Source organism: Grus americana, chromosome Z (genome assembly GCF_028858705.1).
Source record: "Grus americana isolate bGruAme1 chromosome Z, bGruAme1.mat, whole genome shotgun sequence".
NCBI classification, from domain to species: Eukaryota; Metazoa; Chordata; class Aves; order Gruiformes; family Gruidae; genus Grus; species Grus americana.
The window spans coordinates 54,573,270-54,592,386 of NC_072891.1; the positions used below are offsets into that span (position 1 = coordinate 54,573,270).

The following is a 19,117-nucleotide window of genomic DNA, read 5'->3' on the forward strand; positions in this document are numbered from 1 at the left end:
CTCCAGTGGCACAATAGCAGTAAAGAGAAGAACAGTACAGTAACAGCAGGCACTGGAAGGGATGTAAGCAGGGAAAGAGACCACTCAAGAACAAGAAATTTAGTTCATGGGAAAGAAGGGAGCGAAGTGCAGGGACTGCATTCTTGCTGCTCAAGGGGGAAGGCAAGGCCAGCCCAGCGGAGCTGGTGACCAGCGTGTCACCTCCTTTGAACAAAAATGGTTCCAACGGTTACAGGACACTTCCTATTAGCTATGTGGTCTCATACATATCCAGTGAAGCACCAGTGACAGGCCCCACTGAGAACATGAAAGAATATGGGCACATCCAATGGCTCTTCTGTCAGGCAGCAGTGCCAAGATTTCAGAAGTAGGTCGCCACACACGCAGATGCATCAAAGGAAAGGCTGCAGGCATGCTAAATGCAAAATCTGGCAATCACACTGCTTTCCTTGATCTAGCCTACAAACACTGTCATCTCACACTAAAACCTGTCTCTGCCAGACATAGCTTTCTCAAAAAAGCTAGCAGGACCCCAGCCTCTTTGCCAAGCAGGGTATGTGCGTCTTGTAAATCCTTGGGATGCTCGGCTTACACACGCCTATGCACAGCTCCCTCAGCCAAACTCAGTGGTAGAGACTACTGCTTGTATTGTGGCCACATACAAAGTAGTTCTAATAGTTAAAATAATGAAAGTGACTTCTCACTGGGGTCAGTTCCAGGAGTAACTCTGGAGGCGTGCAATCTGTAACTGCAGGCGGGATGCTGGAAGCCAAATTCCACCAGCCTGAAAGGAAACCATCTGCAGAAGGATCCTAGTATGTGATAGCAGCATCAAAAGTGGTTAAACTACTCACAGTGAGTTACCTGTCTACATTCACAGACCCCACAGAGCTGTAAGGAATTGTATGTAGAGCCTTGAGGAACAGAGCAGTCTAGGCATCAGACTTTCTGGAGGAAACATCAATGTATCTATACACTCTGCAAATTCATATGCAGCTCCTAGGATTTACAAGAACGGGGGCAACAAGTGCTTTTTCAAAACACATCTCCTAACAACTCAAATACTTTTTCACTTGGGCTGCTGCAGGTGGACAACTGCAGGCCAAGCTAGCATCCTCAATGCGGCTCCACATTATTAAAAAGTGTGCTTAACCCTTCTTCATTAATTTCTCAGTTCCTGAAGTGGCTCCAGTATTCAAGATGATATGCAGGTGCTGAGGCACTGGATGCAGGTGAATTGCTCTTTGCTATGAGGAAGTAGTTTCAGAGCTGCAGAAGCAGTTTCAAGAAGAAAAAAAGAGAAAGAGATAGAAAGACTCTGTTAATTCAACTTACGTGAAGAAGCTTTTGTCCCTTCTGTTGATACTGGTATCTTGCTGGTGCTTTCTGGAAAACACAAGAGGCAACAAGCAGTTATAATGTGGAGTCAGGCGATCCTCTAACAGCATTCAACTCCAAGAAGGGACAAGGTAAAGGGGAAGAAGGTGCTCAAAGAAGCAAGCTTAAATTCTGCTTCAGTGGGCAGAGGCTGCAATCAGACACCAACTTGCAAAAGTTTCCTTTTGCGAAAAAATGAAATTGATAGTGTCAACTAGTAGGACTGAAGAAAAAAGCCTGTTTCTTCTGAAAGGAGCCAGTTGTTCAATCTCTCATTCTCCTCTGGGAATAACTGATCAGTGGCAACAGGAGAAATCATGCAGATGGCTCTGCTTCTGGAAGGCGTCAGTGTGAGTATTCACTCCTTATGCTTCTAGGCAGTTAAATTTTGCAAAGACATGTTCCTGTTCATATCACTTGAATTGCTAGTAAGTACATCCAATAAATGTCACTTTCCACTTCAGGGAAATCTTCTAAGTCACACATGCAAACCCAGTCCCCCACGGGATGACTGCTGGGGGCTCTGTGATGGAAATCAAACAGTTGCTTTGCTGAAGAGATGAGAAAAGTTGCTCTTCCATACTGGTCCTACAGAGATACACTATTGCTAGTGATATACTGCCATGGACTTCTTGCACCCACTTGTTGAACTGGCTGATGGCCATGGGAGATGATGCTGCTGTGCTTAGAACCCTGTTAATGCCTTGCAGAATGCAGATGGGAGAAAGCAAAAAGTAGAGTCTTCATTTAGGCTTCACAGACTTGTACAGAGATTTCGTTCCAATGACGTCATCCATCTGTTCACGTGCTGCTGACCCCATAAGCCACCACTGTATGCAATTTCCTAGGTGTGAACAAATCACCCTTCAGTTGCATGGACCAACAATCTTGGCCTTCTCCAAGTTCTCAAAACACTTTTCAGCCTCATAGTGGTGCAGTTCAATACAGCTGCACATGTTTCAACTCCACAGCTGGAGAATGGCCACAAATGCCAGGGAAGAAGTCTTGCCTTGAATCCTCAAGACACCCAGAATCCTCTGGTAGGCTGAACAAAAAGAATTTAGAAAAAGCCTCATAAGAGATTTAGGAAAAAGTGACTTAGGAATGTTTTCACTCTGTCCTGTGATTCTAGATCAGGTGGCCTTCTACTCACTGTCTTCAGAGTCCACAGAAACTTGACCAGAGACAAAACTTTTTCCAGAAGTCTTCCCTTCAACATCCTTCTCATTAAACCTCAATGTTGAGCCTGTATTTTAATTTCTTACTTCCTAGCTCTTCATTTGTATTTTTTTCCATTTTGGACCAGTTTTCTTTGGCAAATATTTTGTTTGCTTGGGCAATATGTCCCAGTTTCATCTCACTAATGTGAGAGAGTGTGTTATGCAGCATTTCCCTGATAGCCAGTTATGTGTGGCATGGAAATGAGTATCATAAGTAAAATTTTTAAGGCCAAAACCTTCGCACTAGGTCTTGGAACATAGTGGCCTGTAGCCAGGCAGCTTTCAGGATGTATTTTTGGGTACGGAGGCAGTTTGCTGTTGCACAGCTGGGTTGTCTGAGCAATTAACCTTTCCTCATCACAACAAGAGACAGAACAGGTCTGACAGCTGCGTAGCTCAGCATCTGGCACAACTGGAGCAAATTTTTCTTTCACCGTTAAAGAAACCATGTTCCATTTAGTGCCCATGCTGAGCTTGAGGGAGCATTTCTGACTGCCGCCTCCCCAGCCCAGCTGTGTCAGTATGAACGCCGGCAGGAAGCTTCCCTGCCAGTGGAAAATACAGCCAGAGCCGCCCACACCTGAAACGTGCCGAGAAGCACGTTTGGAAAACATGTGGCAAAGTCACATATAACCAAGCCCCGCTAGTAACATTCGTGTCAGCAACATTAACAGTGGATGCTAACACTTGGAAGACGCAAAATTCGTGTGTGCTGCTTACTGAGGGCAGTACACCACAACGGTAAGAGAGGCATTTTACTCCACCCGAGAAAGCCAGCACGGAGCCACACGACAACCATCTGAACACAAGAAGCAGAGAGAAAAGAGGCTGCTTGTAGGAGGCCATCAATACTTGCCTAAGGTGGAAAAGCTGGAAGCGTTTTTCAGTCATGACACTTTCAGTTGCTGCTGCAGTCTGCCAAGGTATGGAGATGGCAGCCCGCAGCCCTGTCTTCATCATCATGTTTAAGACCCCATGAGGAGCAGCTACCTCAGATGCTCCATCCACATCTGTCCCCTGGCACTTCTAGGAGCGCTTAGTTTGGTGAAGTGCTGTTCCCTGAAACTGGATATGTTTGTGCTGGGGCTTTCTTATGTAAAAATATTGAAGGATGGACAAGAGATCCGTGTTTGGGGATGCCTGAAGGGACAAGTTCTTGCAGCCTCTCAGTCTCATTTCCTTAATACTCTGGCCAGCTCCATCTCCTGCTGTGTCCTCTGGCAAGACAGAGAAGAGCCCCCTCAACCCCCACAGGACTCACAGCAACCCACCACGTTGCTGGGCTTGGTATCTTGATCCATTCTTCCAGGTAGGGAGCTTTGCTTCAGCTACCAAGAGGAGACAACTTACTCCCTGGGCAACAAAGTCTGCTGTAATGCCTCCAAGGGAGGCAGGAGGTCATCCTCCTCAGGAGAGACCTTTTCTCCAGAGAAAACCAAATATCTAACAGCCCCACACCTACTGTTGTGAAAAGCCCTCTGCATGCCCTCAGAGCCCCCTTTTTCCCCGGTTAGTTTGCCAAAGGCCTAATGCAAAAAGCCTGCTTGAGCAAACTGAAGGGACACGGTCGAACTAATGGGTTTTGGTTCAGGCCTTGAAGGTGGCTCTGAGGACCCTGACAGAGACAACAACCTGGGCTCTGAGGAGGATTCAAACACCATGAACATCACAGGTAGTTATAGCTGCAAACCAGCTTCCTGTCATCCTGAGGTTTACTTTCTGGTAGTGATACAAGACTGAAGCCTTTTGCATTGATTGTGCCATTCAGATGACACATTCTGAATTACACGAAGAATGACACAAGCAAGCACACACCTTGAGAAAAGGGGAGTATCTGAGACCTCTGCTACTTGTTCTACAGATGGCAGAGTAGGGAGTAGGTGTGTAGAAGGTAAGGCCATAGCCTGAGACCTCAGAGGCAGGCAGGCACGTGATCAAGGACACAGGGAGATCCAGTGGATAAACTGACTTTTTGTTTCTTAAAACTGCTGTGTTTTTACCTTTTTCCTGGTTCTCCAAGAACCTACCGCCCTGAATCTGATTAAAAGAGCACCGCCCTCAATTCAAATATGTCAAATTGCAAGGAAAGGTTCAAAGTTACTCTTAGGGAAATTGCTATGCCAAACTGAGTGATGGCCATATTTCTTTCTATGTGGAGGCCCAAATCAGTGATGTTGGTCCAGGCACGCTGATTTGCACCGGTTGAGAATCTGACCCATTACACCAGCCAGTTAAAAACAAACTATGGCCCAGGTCACCTGTAACTGTGCTAGAGAGACAAGAGATACCCTGATCTCCTGCTTTAATTAATTAATAGAATACCGCATGAGTAAAAGGGACTTTTCTTGCATTTGAAGTATTTCATAGTTGACCATATGCCCATCTAATGGGTACTAGATGCAAGATGTTGTTTTCGTGGACTTACTTCACTGCCATCTTCTTGAAGATAAGCTACTGGCTACCTTCAGAGGAGGAACTGCAAACTAAAGTTTAATGAATGATGAATATCAGATTCATATTGACTACTGTATAACTTGGAGCTGTTGCACCACTGCAAGACCTATGGATGCAAAACCATATGCTTGCAGGGGCCACTTACTGTGTAGCTAATGAGTTTACCAGGTCTTACCTCTGCCCACAGTTGAGTTACATGAGCAGATCACCTGAGCACTTCTTGTTCCCTTGAATTCAGGCAAAATAGTCCCAGCCACCCCCACTGATGACTCAAACTACATCAACTCACTTTGCACAGACGTGCAAGATGAGCGCTCACACAATACCCTGCAGACAACCCAGCAGTTAGCAAGCACCGCAGACTTCTAACTTCTGAAATTTCTCTGCAGGAATCCACCCTTTTGCACCCTGAGTCATGCTGGGCACAGCAAACATCCTTAGAGAGGCAAAATATTTAGGTCAACAGGTTTTAATGGAAAAGACTGAGACCACGTTCAGCTGGACCTGTGGCGTGTTCAACAGTTTAGAAAACAAGGTCACTTACCTAGTTGTCTAAATAAGGGGGTTTGTGAGTAAGTTTTCAAACATGAAATTGAAAGCTTTGGCTCCGGTATGAAGTATTCTCTCAGTGTGATTTATTAAGCATAGTAAGGTCTTATGTTCATGAGAAAGTCCATGAAAATTCACTGCAAGAATTTTGCCTGCCTAAAGTGACAAATTAGGATGCAAAAGAGCAGTTACTATTGCATTAACAAACCTGTGAACTATTTATACAATTCCAGGAGAACTTCATGCCTCTATTCTGACCTCAATTACAATCTTTCTTAGGGGAGCATACATGAATAGGAGTGAATGAAAATAAGAAGGCAGCTCATATCCTTTGGGCAAGTTATACTCATTATAAATTTAAAAGAGGATACAATAGCTCCCACTACTTGCTGTTAAGACTGGTAACAAATAGTGTTTGTCTACCTATTTTTATATTTGTTAAATTTTTAATCCACACATATGGCTCTATAGAAAAGGCTTTATGTTTATTTCAGTAAATATGAGAAAATTTAAAAGTCTGTGTAGGTTAATACAGTTTGTGCGTGGGGTGTGTGCGTGTTTATGTGTAACAAAAACTTACTCAAGAGCAAATTGGGGAGTTTTAAATAACAGTAATGTTAATAATAACAGCAAAAGCAACAAGGACAGGAGTTACTATTGCATTGACTATTACTGTTTAAGACAGAAAATTTTACCATTTCTGAGAATGAGATCAGGGAAAACTAAAGCTCTTTGCTCACTGAAAACAAAAAAGAAATTTTGACAATTGTTTTATTGAGAAATACTTTTTTCTATGCTTTGGAACAGGGAATTGAAATTGGGAGTTTTCATACATATGACCTTAGTGGTAAAGGTGTGGCTTTTCCTATTCTTGGGGAAAAAACCCAACACAATTGCTTTGTTCTTCATGCATTTTTTCCTATTGCCCATTGCTAGTTGATGTTAGAGACAAAGCATCATGCTAGACAGACCTTTGGTCTGCCCTTAGAACTCCCTTTGGTGGCATACAGCAGCACAGAAAATTTCAACTAAGACAGTTAAAGTTTGACAAAATTCTAGGGAATTAAACCCAAGATTTTTATACTGAAAAGCACTAATCTTTTAGTGGAAAGAAAAATAACCCCATACCTAGAAATACCATCACTTTATCTACCCTTGGTCTTAAAGCAACCACCATAAAGCAAAAGGATGGTCTAGTTTGCAGATAGCAGGGCACGCAACAAATGTGACCAGATGAGGCCATTAAATTGAAGATCATAATTAAAGTTATGGTTCACATAGCAGAGCAGGTCAGTACAATCACAAGAAAGCAAGATCTTCTGATGCATCTTTCTATACCCCACTGTCACGCTATCTGCTGGAGGTGGAAGGAAGCAACCTCTCTGCCTACCCTGAGAGGTTCAGCCCTCTCAGATGTCCACACGTTAGTTTTCTACAGAGGCTCCTGGGCTGCATGGGACCCCAAGGTCTTCTCCAAAAGCCCATTGGCAGGAAATAACAAATAAGAACTAAATATGCTTTTTTTTTTTTATGCTTTTTTTTTTCCTAACTCTTTCTTATGAGTAGTGCAGGACCACACAAATATATAGGACCTGAGTAATGACTGCCCTTCAGGGCTCATTACCGAGTTTGGATCCCAAATCTGTCATTAAGCTAGCAAGGGGAAGAGGTCAGGGAATGTGGGGGAAGGAGAGGTGAGGAGGTCACCTGCGCAGGGGGTCTGTCCCTGCTTGCAAAGCAGATGTTGCCCTCTGAGGCCTTGGGGATCCATTGCTCTTAAGTCACCAGATGTTGCCCATGCTGTTCCTCAAATCCAGGTGGAAAATTCCATCATTAGGAGGAAAATTAGAAACAATTTTACTGGTAATTTATAAGCAACAATATGCAGAGGGGGCTCAGATGTATGTGTGGCAACCACATACACACGATTGATTTATTCATCCAATGAATGCTGCCATGCCTGATTCTAGATTATCAAATATCACTGCGATGTTCCAGTTCAGATATCACTGAGTTTCCAGTTCAGATCTTTACAGACAAGAGCCAGCTGCCAGGTTTAGATTGGATCCAAGTTTGGTCGCATTTCTGGGAGTTTGCATGCACGGCTGTGTTTTAAACAACTTATGTTTCACAACAAGATTAGACAGATTCTAACATACCAGTTATAAATGCACATAACAGGGCTTGCCTGCAAATGTTTTCATTCAAAACCAAGATCTCATCTCCCTGCAGCTGGAGTATTTTGCTGTCATTCAGCACAGACCAAAGGAAGTTGAAAAATCCATGTCATGAAGCATAGGAATGAGGTCCCACATGCACTCCCCAGCCACATCACCATTCCTTGTCTGAGAAAGTAATAAAGGATGCCCAAGCATATTTTTGCATTTATGTGTAACATTGCCCAGGCACAGTGCCTACAGCTGAGTTTTGGAAACTCCAGTATCTTGGAAACGGTATAGGAGCTTTCCATGTAAGCAGCTAATGAGCAACCAAAATTTGTGTTCATGGAAACCAAAAGCATTTACAAGCTACACAGAAACACCTACCCATTTTTCCTCCTAACAACATTCTGGTAAATAACACTTGATCTTTTATATCAATCTCCTGACATCTGATCGTGATAATAATACCATACAGCTAATATGAAATCTTACCACTTGCGATTCTTTACTTGATGAAACAAAATAGCAAATACATAAAGTGAATACAGTTGAGCAATTGCTGTGTGACCACAAAAGAGCAGATAGTCAAGGACAAATCCATCTGGCAAAGGTTTATGTGTGTTTTTCTATTTATTTAAAGCCCTGTCTCCTGTTTCAGAGCACAATCAGGAACAGAAAAGCATCCCTGGTAAATTCCCATTGCAACAACATCTTTAAACCCATCTCGGATATGCATAGAACTTCTGCTTTGTTTGCTCTTGAGGGCATGTTCCTTTGATTCTTCACAACTGGCTGGACACTGGAGTTTGAATTATCAGAGCTGAATTAGTCAATGTCACACTTAAGAAACAAGATTTCAACTGAACTGCAGCCTCCAATGCACTTGCAAGGAGAAACAGTACTGCTAAAACATTTGTGCGCAGGGAAACACCCACGAAATTCTGTCAGAAGCAATTGGAATTTCCTGTAAATTAAATGGAAAGGAGCCCTGCAAAAATAGTAGTCTATAATAATTTTAAATCATTTGGGTAAGTCTGAATGCTATCTGCCTCATGAGAAGCTCTGTTCCTCAAGAAGTAAGTTTAAATCACAGTACCTGAATTAAAGTATCTGAATTATATTCATGCCTTTGAATAATATGCCTTCGGATACATTCATCCTTTCTCTTTATTATTTTAGAAATCAAAAGAAAAACCTATCAACATCTATGAAAGTAACAATGGTGGCAATCAGAGCCAGACAAATATTACTTAAAGACAAAGTGAGGAGTGCTGGTTTAGAAGTTCAGACTAGGACACGTTTTAAGTTAAATGAAAGCTTCCCCACAGGCCTATAGTGCCTCCGCTACTCGTGTACTATGGGAATTAGAATAATATTCCCTTCATCCTCTTCTTCTCCTGACTCTTTAAGACTGTATCTTAGACTTGGTGTTGGAAAGTGTCTCACAGAAAATGCTGATCTCTCCTGAGTTCTGTAGGAGGCTGCGTAAGGAAAACCGAACGTCTCAACTACCTAGCAGACAAGCCAGGCCTGATTAATTCTCTTAGCACACCTAATAGATTTCAGTGTTTCCACTTCCACTTCACTTGCAAAGCTTCCCCCTCCTCCAAACCCTTTTGTCCTGGTGGCAGCTTTAATACATGGTGCTTCTGAACATGATAGTAAAATAAAGAGCCAAGCCTTACCATTGGTGTCTGTGATGATAACACTGGCTTTAGTACTGTCATTCCCTAGTTTGCTGCTTACTCTGCATACATATTCCCCGGAGTCAGCCAACGTGGCTCTGTAAATGTGAAGCTCAGAGTATTTCCTGTGAAATCAGAAAAAAACATGTAAACATCCTGTACTGGAGTAACAGTCACTGCATCAACTAATGCACTCTTTTTTTTTTTTTTCCCTCTCAACACAGAGTCTTCCATTCTTACTGACAGATTAACACTATCCAGGTTTGAAAGAAGGGAGAAGAATAAAAAACTATCTCTCTTACAGGGTGCTGGGAAACAGGCATATTAATGAATTCAAACAAAGATACTATTTTGCTTTTCTGCTGGAGAGGAGTCTTTGTTCTTAAAGGAAATCTGAAAAAAAACCCCTTTCTCTCTCAGCTGAACTGTTGGCTATCCAGATGCCATGGAGATGTGTGTAATATTAAAATAGATTACCCTTTCCTACAGGTTCATATTGCCAGTAGCAGAGTTCTGGGTAAATACTATAGTTTCCAACATCTGACTAAATAATCATGAGATTAGGACACACCACTCTCTTTAACAACCTCTGAAATCCCAATAGTAAATCATTCTCCAGTGCTAACAAAAAATTATGGGCAGGAGCACAATTTGCATGAAGCTACATTTTGTTCCTGGCTCAGAGACGTAATTTAATCAGTCTCCAAGGTTTTAAGATTAGATTTTAAAATGCAGAACTCCTTCCTACCCATTAATTTGGTAGGAACATGTTCTGGTGTCATTCAAGGGGTCCCCAACTCATGTGATGGCAATAATCCCATTACTTAGACTGCGGAGAATGACTAGCTTGGGGAAAATACACACATTGCTGTTCCCAGTTTCTGTTTAAAATAAGTGCTTTGGGGAAGTTTTTGCCCGTAGCAAAACCTGCTCATTTACCTATAGAATAGTCACTTAGTAGAGTGCATGAGCACTGGCTTCCCAAAGTTGGCCTACCCCAACATGAAGGACTGATCCCCAGAAGGCGGGGGTTATTCACTCTAAAAGCTCATAGTCACCAGCATGTCTAGTGATGAGTGCTGAGCTAAGCAATGTTTGGGGAGTTGCTTTGCTTCAGCATAGCCATGACTCCTAGTTCTCCATACAGAAATCGCAACTGGTTACCCCTTCCGGGAACCGTTGAGCAGGCCTGGGTTGAGACCAGAAACAAGTGTGTTGTAGCAAGGGGGCTTGTGGAGCAAACAAAATGTTCAATACCACTTTCCAACCCATCTATGTGAGCCATCCCTTCCTCCAGAACAGTAAACTATCCCATCTACTATCCAAAATCTGCTTATCCGTGGCTCATCCTTCCCTGCCTATACATGAAGGTCCTACTGCTGAGGAGTCAGCACTGTGGCCCTCATAGGATGAAAGCAGTGTGCTAGGTGGACCTCAGCTCTGGCAGAAACACACATTACAAGAGTTTCCTCATGTCATGAAAGAGGGCTGCTTTCTTGCAGCCATTGGGCTTGCAAGACGGAGGAGGAGCAGCCAAGCTAGGATCAGCAATTTGCTCAGGTTTGTTCAAACAGCTGAATAGCTGACGATTAGGGCTCCCTTCTCAGGCAATGTTAGGAGCCCAGATCCCAATGCTGAATTAATTAACTGGGCTGCATTTCAGATGGCATAGAAGAACAGACTCTAGTTGGTGGCAACCACCAATATATGAGGAAAATGTGGTTGACACACTGGCAGAAGTGGCCAGAAGCTGAAAGCTACTGTGTCATTGCGTGGGAATTTTGCACCTGACTAACAGCTATACTTATACCACAGTAAAAATGGCCTGCTCTTTAATCTTCCTGCCAGCCATATATACACCTGGCTTTGCCACAGCCTGTTGAGTGCCTGTCCAGGAACGTTTGGCAGTAGTCTACACCACCTAAGAGCTTGCATGGACAGGCGATATTTCCTATATCCCACAGGCTTTCAGCCATGCTTGCAGACATTTGTCTAGATGGAGAGCAGGCAGTAGCCTCAGGTTGCCTCAAAAGTCAATGTAAACAGGCTCAGATTTTTGAGGAACTTACTTTAACCCAATGATAAGCAAGAAACACAGCTGCAGCTGTGTCACTTTTATTTGGACACCCACTGTATATCTGCTGCAGTCTCTTTTCCTCTCCATATGATATTAAGTAATATTGATGCAAACCATCTTTGTGGCATCTTGCCTTTTAGAAGAAGAAACTCTTTGCCCTGCACACTTAATTTTATTCTTTTTGTTTTACATGATACCTGTGGGAAAGATGAGGAACTGTGTCTTCCTTTTATGATTTTAAGATAATATTAAAATAGGTGAAGCAACCATATTTCTTATAAATCTACCCCTAACAAGGCAAATTTACTCTTACTCTTGTTTTTAGAAAAACTCTGTAAGGAGTTTTCTCTCTGGGAGCAGAAGAAATAATATATTTATGGCCTTAAGAATATTTTTGAGACATATCAGGACAGAATTCAAAACAGTCAGAGCAGAAGATGACTCAGTAATGGCTGTAAATGAAGCAGCTCCCTAGCAATACAGTACTCCAACAGTACTCACTTAAAGCCCCTGAGAAGGGATTTTGTATTCAAATGCTTGTACTTTTTTTTCAATCTATAGCATGCTACACCAAAAAATGCCTCTCCCTATAAGATTTGCTTCTGCTATACCTTCAGCTCATCACCACTATGACACTGCTGAACTTGTACTCATACATGAAACGGAAAGAAATACATCTGCAGAATGCAGTCCCAGCCCACCTTATCTGACTGCTCGAATTCATTTTGCTTCCAGCCTCCATCTGTCATCCAGAATTGCCTGTCTGCGGGCAAATATCCAGGCGAAGCTTGGATGAAGCCCAAGGTACAGGGCACTTGCACACAAAGTTATCTCATGCACTACTGCATCCAAAGCCATCAGCTAGGTGAAGTGGCAAACACCTTCCCTCTGCTCAAAAACCTCAACCCTGAAAAAGGAGACTCTTCATGTAATAAAGGGACTCTGACTATGTACAGCACACTACCCAAAACAAAAACGTGCAGGCTTCACCTGGGTTTGAAATCAGAGGAGGAAAATGAAATATTACCAATACAAGTGGACAGGCATGGGAAAGTTATCTAGCAGGTCTAGCCCTAGTCTGGTGCCTGATTTTTTCTGTAACTCCATTGACACAAAGGAATAGCGTAGATCTTGGACACTCAAATGAATCAGTCGTGGTATCGTGAATCATGAGCAATCTTAAGAGCAGCAGAAACTCACTGACTGCATGCTCTCACTCCATGACAAATTTGAGATAAAAAGTGAGTGCTTTAAATGCCTTCCATTAAAATTTACTCTCATTCAGTTTCTCTGGACTTTCCAGCGTAATGAGAAGGGGCACAGTCATTTAGTGTGATCCACCTGCTGTACTGTCACGTCATCGCACACTGGGGCTCTGCGCCCTCTGAATCAACCACCCTGAAATCATCGGAGCGAGCTTAGAGGAGTGATCCCTGAGTTCACTTTACATGCAAGGCAGTCTTCTGAAGGCTTTGAGCAAGCCTGCATTGCCACAGAGTCTTCTATACCCTTAAAAAATTAGGAAAATACAGTCACCCTCTGCCCCACTTCTGCAAATCCTTTGAACCAGTAGTATTCATGCTGGCCAAATGCACCCAATAAACACCCAGCTGCACTATTATCTTTTCCATGCCTACCCCAGGTGCCAAGCTAAGGTGTTTATTTTCAATTTCTGACCTAGACACTTCATAATTCTGTGAGATATGTTTGTAATTTGTTAAAAAACCTAAAGCTAAATAGCTAGACCTCCAAAACATTTATTTTTCTGTGAACAACAAACAGGTTTTATTCTGCCATCACACAATGAGAAAGGTGACTTATTGCAAAATATGACATTACCAAAAATCAATTCTGGCCATTGGGCACTACTTATAAACTTTGCAGGTTTTTACAATATATGTAGAAAGTCTTATTCTCAAGTGTTTGGTTTGAAGGAGTCAGTAACACTGTGGCACCCTACAGGCTAATGGTTCGTCACAAACATAGCCTACTTTTTATGTGGCCATTTGACCTTTAAAATAGACATTAATTCCAGACAGCTCAACAACTACTCTAGCCTTCCTAGTTGATGTTTTCCACACTTGGTAATAGTAAAAAATTCACTCTAAATGCTTGTTGTAACAATATGGCAGCATACGAACATGACAAACATTTATCAATATGCTGTCATGAAAAAATGACAAAAAATAAGTGGGGAAAAAACTCCTTGATTGTTGATACTCCTTTTATTTGAGATTGGATCTTTTTAATGTGGCTTTGTTTGCTGTAATCTGCATGTATTTTTATACACTCATTTACACTGCATTTCCCCATGTTTAGCTGTAGAACAGGTGCCTGTCCCACTTTTTATCAAAATAAAATTTATCTCCTCTTAAGCTCAGTCTTGGAAGCACACATAAACAGCAAAAGAAGAAATGGCAAAGCACCGATGTGTCCCCAAACAAAAATCTCAAAGCAGAAAGTCAAGGAAAACCCTTCAGATGTCAGCAGACATCCCTGGTCTTTCCTCTTCCTGTACTCTGCATCTAGTGACTTTCACATCTCTAACTGGAAGGGCTTCTCTGTTCCACACTGACATTTGTTTTAAAAAATAAAATAGAAGAGAGAAATTCCAATGATGGGTGATAACCTTGTGGCTGGGGTAGCACACAGAAGTGTGAAATCCAGGTCAAAGCCTGCACTCTGCCCACTCATGGTGGGGGAATAGGAATTCAGCTTTCCATTTTCCAGAAAAAGGCCCAATTTTAACTTTTTTTCATTAGGTGTCTTTTGGGGAATTTTAAACGTGTTTTGGCACATCAACCTGAAAAATAGTCTCACACATTCCACATGCATGCTCTAATCAATTGCTATTAGCTAGTTTCCCTTCTGCCAGCTCCTTAAAAGTTTGGCGGGGGGGGGAAGAGAAAGAAGGGACCTGGCAGAAGGTGGCTACTGATTCAACACTGAACTGACAAAGTCTAGCCCTAGAAGGTGAAATCCTGGCTCCAGTGAGTTTGGTCAATCAGCATCAGCCAAAATGTAAGAGGAGAAAATGCTGTTTGCCCCTCAGAGGGAGCACTGTGTTGCTGGGGAAGCTGAGGGCCAGGCTCTGACCTGAACATTTTCTTTACAGAATAGACTGAAAATGCAACTCTGACGGAGACCCATGGCCCTGCAAATGTGTCCAGACAATTTGTCAGCCTATCTGCCACCTGGAACAGCTCCATTTTGCAAATGCTGGAACAAGACATCACAGGTTCCTTCTTGCTGCGTGCGCGTGACCATGGCGTGGGGGCTGCGGTGATGCTGCTCTGCCCCCCTCCTTGTTTCACCTTATGCCCCAGGCTGAGGTGCAAGAAACTGCAAAGGCAGGATGTCTGTTTTTTAACCTAAATAACTCAGAAATGTCAAGCACCTGTTTGATTTTCACTGCTATTTTGCCTAATGAGATGAGACCTGACAAAAAGTGTGGGGGTACTTGACACCCTGGAAGGCAAGATCTCCTGCAGAGCCCACCCAAAATCCTCCGTGCCTTGTACGAAAGGGAGGCATGGTCCAGTGCAGCAGATAGCAGCCCTGCCTACTGAGGGCAGAAGCGAGAGTTGAAGGGCTGTGTTCAAACAGATTTCATAGCTTTCTTTGCTGGATGAGTGGCCACAACTGAAACTTTTTAACCTAAACAACAAGGTAGAGACCAAACAGCAAATGCCTTCTCCTGTCTCAATGCAGCAAATGCATTGTGTAGCTTCTTCTCCTTCCCTGCAGAAACAAGGCACCAGACAATCTTTTGGCACTGGTCATCAGTCACATGTAGGGGACGCTTTACCCCAGCCAGGAGGATGAGATTTGCAGACTTTGCTACTCATCTGACATCTGCTAGGCCTGTGCCTTGTTCCGCATGTGCAGGAATGCCTCTGGTAAAGGTCTACTGCACGCTTGCATAAGGCATTAGAGGCTAATGCAGGCAGCATTCAGACCTTCTTAAGGACTAAATTGCTTGCAAAGCAAGTCTCAAAAACGTTTCCAAAGCTATGTTGCTTTGATGATTTTAAATGTTCTTGGATTTTAGACAAAAAACATAAGGTACCTCTGTTCTTGTCAGTAGTTTAAAAATGGCTTGTCTCCAAGGTTTACTGGTTAAAATGATAGCCTTTGGCTCTCAGAAAATAAATAGAAATTGAAAAGGGAAAATTATTTATAAAATATTTATACCATACTACCACTTCATCTATACATTCAAGAAAAATAACATCACTGTCTGTTTCCTTAAATTTTCTTCCTCTGTAATTCACAGCTTTTAGCTTTCTGATAACAACAATTAACAACTTCAATTCTTGTGTTCTGGTGAATAGCTCTCCCCATCCCTCCCAGCCCCGCTTGTGAGAAATGTCTCTGTACTTACTTCTGTTTTTTTGGGATCTTGATATTTTCCGGTTTATTTTTTTTGGTTATTTCCTTTCCATTCTTTAACCATTTGAATCTGAGCGCAGGGTACTCTGAAGTGGTTTCACACCTTAGCACCAGCTTCTGACCCACAGCAGCCTCTTGGTTTTTCATTTCCTTCAATTTGGGAGGCACCGCTAAAGAAATAAAAGAATGTGCTGGTGATTAAGCCATCCTCAGAAGGGAAAACAGTGCTAACTCAAGCTGAGCTAGGCAAGCCACAGAAAGCAAACCCCAACCAGACAAGCAACATCTCTACACCAAAATCTGAAAAATAAGCATCATTCCTGTGTTATGTGTATCATTCTTAAAGCATAAGGGCACATCGAATGGCAGCCCAGTCTGGCCCTATGGAGTCCTCCTACACGGGTCTTACAACCTGCAAGCCATACACATCCTTAACGAGAACTAAAGTACTGCTTCAGAATACAGTATGAATGACTAACAACACTTAATTGATTGTGTGCACCTAGAAACAAGACAGCACGCTGTGGCAGGCAGCCTTAGTAGGTAATACAGAAAGGGAACAGGAGGGTGTCTTTCTGCTTTATTTATTTTGACTGCTGTGAGTCAGTGGCTATCCAAAGGCTCCAGGTGCAACTGATGTGACAGGGAGCTAAAAGCATAAATATAAGCTCGACAGCTTCCCTAATCGGAGGGAAAGGCTTTTGCTCTGGCTAAACATTATAACCCGCATTATACATCTACCTCAAACCTCAGCTTGGCCATATCCTTTCCCTGAGGCAAGAGACAACAGGCTTGGAAGCCCATCAAGAGAATCAATATCAATTAAGGGTATTTTGGACCCAGAAGGGGACACTGCATTGAAAATGCTCAGCCAATGGCTCCCACATACTGAAGGGCTCCAGCTGATGCACCTCAATTTCTACTGTGTTGTAGCAATAGTGTTTCTTGTGTGGGTAAATCTCAAGCCATTTAGGGCTTTCTAAGTTAAAGGCCTCTAATATTTCACAACCAGTACTGATCTTTGAGCACAGGCTTCATGAGAAGATGCAGTTCCTCTGTAAGACACCATGCTTCATTTGATCCTGTGGGTTAGCTGTAAACCAGCCTCTACCATGCTCCAGCATTGAGATAAAACTCCTAGTTTAACCTTATTTCCCCTGGGGCTTAAGATAACACCTTTACCACACAACCGGGGAGGGCTAATACAGGGAGCTACGGCTGGTCAGCTGATGGGTGGTAGCTTGTGAGTCCATGCTGGCTCGGCTGTGCCCCGTTGTTGGTCTGTACCTCCGGGGAGCCAGTAGTCCCATGCAGTACCTCTAGCTGCAGTCTGTTTCATTTTTTGAACAGCTGTAATATTGTCCCAGGAAACAAACGGCCAGCATGGCCAAATGACTGTCCGTAACATGCAGTTAGGAGCATTCATTGGGACACTGACAGGTCTCCTATATGGTCCTGTACAAGAAAATGTTTTAACAACCTGGAACACGCTTGATTGGAGTTTGATACCTGTTGGTTGTGTGTTTGTGGAAACTTGCTGACATCAATTGCCCTTAATTATTATGCCAATCAGACAAAAACCAAGCAGCACCATCATGGCTGTAATTATGAGAGGTGTGTATAAAGAACTGGATACACACATGTCCGATAGCAGTTGCCTGCTGCAGACAGCGGCGTGGCCTGTCCCACACATGAGGCAACCTTCCTTATGCCAGGAAAGCCCAGGGAAACCAGGGAAAGCCCAACTTTCCTGGAAACTGAGCCCGGAGCAAAGCAGCATAAACAATGGTGGTTAGGAAAATGTGGTCTGCAGTGAAACAGTAAATGAGGTGGTGCCTGCTGGGCATCAGCAGAAGACAGAATAGGGACAGAGCAGCCTTCAATAATTAAAAAACTTTTGATTAAGAGGAAGGTGACAACTTTTTCCATGTGTCTCTGCTGGTGTGGAAAACAAGTCCCTGGCAGGAAGGCTTAGGCTAGACGTCAGCAAAATGTCTGAGAGGGTGACCTGCTCTGGGGAGGGTGTCTGTGGAGGTTTTACAGACAGGGTAGGCACAGGTGTCAGGGTGGCACTGGGAGGGATCAGGTAAGGCCCAGGATTTCATGAACGGGAAGAAATCTCCCCCCAAAATATCTTCTCATATGTTGGTTTCCATTTTCCACCCCCTCTAGGATAATTGTGGAAATTCCAGCGTGTTCCCTAAATGCTACCAAAACAAGTTTTGGTTTCTGAAAAACAAATGCCCACACACCATTCTGAAACCAATATGCTTAAATATATATACTTTTATGAGCATGTGTGTGTATTTGTATATATACATACATTTACATAAGCACACATGCGTAAATATTCAGGCATTTACCCAAAAGAGAGGAAGAATTTTTGAAAAATACCAACATTTAAATTTTCCAGCACAACCAATTAGCATTAATTAACAAGCCTTACTGCTGAAGTTTGTGCTTATAGTTTCATTCTGTCATTAAAGAGTTAAGGTTATAGTCTTCTGTCACTATGCAAGAAAAGGAGCTGCAAAATAAAAAAGCGATATTCATTATTTCACTGTATTTTATTTATTACAGTCCATATCTTGCATAAATTAAGAGAATAACCACAATTACAGGGATCAAAATTTTTGTGCTTAAGACTTCAACTGTTTTTTGATTTTCCTGTCAACACAGCAGTGTGAAACTGGGAATAAAAGGGAGATGCCATTTTGTTCCTGAATTTTATTTTAATTCAATATTATGTGCTCCAAATGACTTGCAGATTTTTTCCTCCATCAGAACTGTCAATGAAAAAAAAAAAGTGTTAAATTAATATGCTCAAGTCTTGCCATAATTCAGGAGTTACCAGGAAACATAAAAGAGGATTTAATCAATGGCAGTGACCCTCACTAATTCACAGTAACTTGCTGTCCAAGCATGCAGGCTCTCCAGGGAAAGCAGTAAAAGCTGTTCACAGACATGACAGAAAAGAGATTGTCTCTTCTTTTTTATTCTTTTTTCTCCCCTCCTTTTCATTTACACTATGTTTGTTTCCTTTCAGCTACACTTCTGCAAAAGTTAATCGGACCTGCCAGGCATATGAGAAAGCTTGTGCTGATAAAACTACAGCATTGTGTGCTTGGATCGAGATCAGCTACAGCTTCCACTGTTGCAAGAGGTAGTTGACTTTCGTCAGAGTCTGTGCCAATTTCCCCA

At 42.6% G+C, this 19,117-nt stretch overlaps 1 protein-coding gene across 3 annotated transcripts in view; it reads right to left on the minus strand.

The window, feature by feature from the left end:
- Positions 1 to 19,117, minus strand: part of NRG1 (neuregulin 1) — a 482,035-nt gene that overhangs the window by 129,356 nt on the left and 333,562 nt on the right. For 2 of the 3 annotated variants that reach the window (XM_054810029.1, XM_054810028.1), the window contains exons 3-5: positions 15,909 to 16,086; positions 9,448 to 9,572; positions 1,336 to 1,386 (exon numbers count right to left, since the gene is read on the minus strand). In XM_054810029.1, the coding sequence (XP_054666004.1) occupies positions 1,336 to 1,386; positions 9,448 to 9,572; positions 15,909 to 16,086 (354 nt within the window). The remainder of the gene's footprint in view (positions 1 to 1,335; positions 1,387 to 9,447; positions 9,573 to 15,908; positions 16,087 to 19,117) is intronic. The other variant, XM_054810030.1, reaches the window with a different exon arrangement.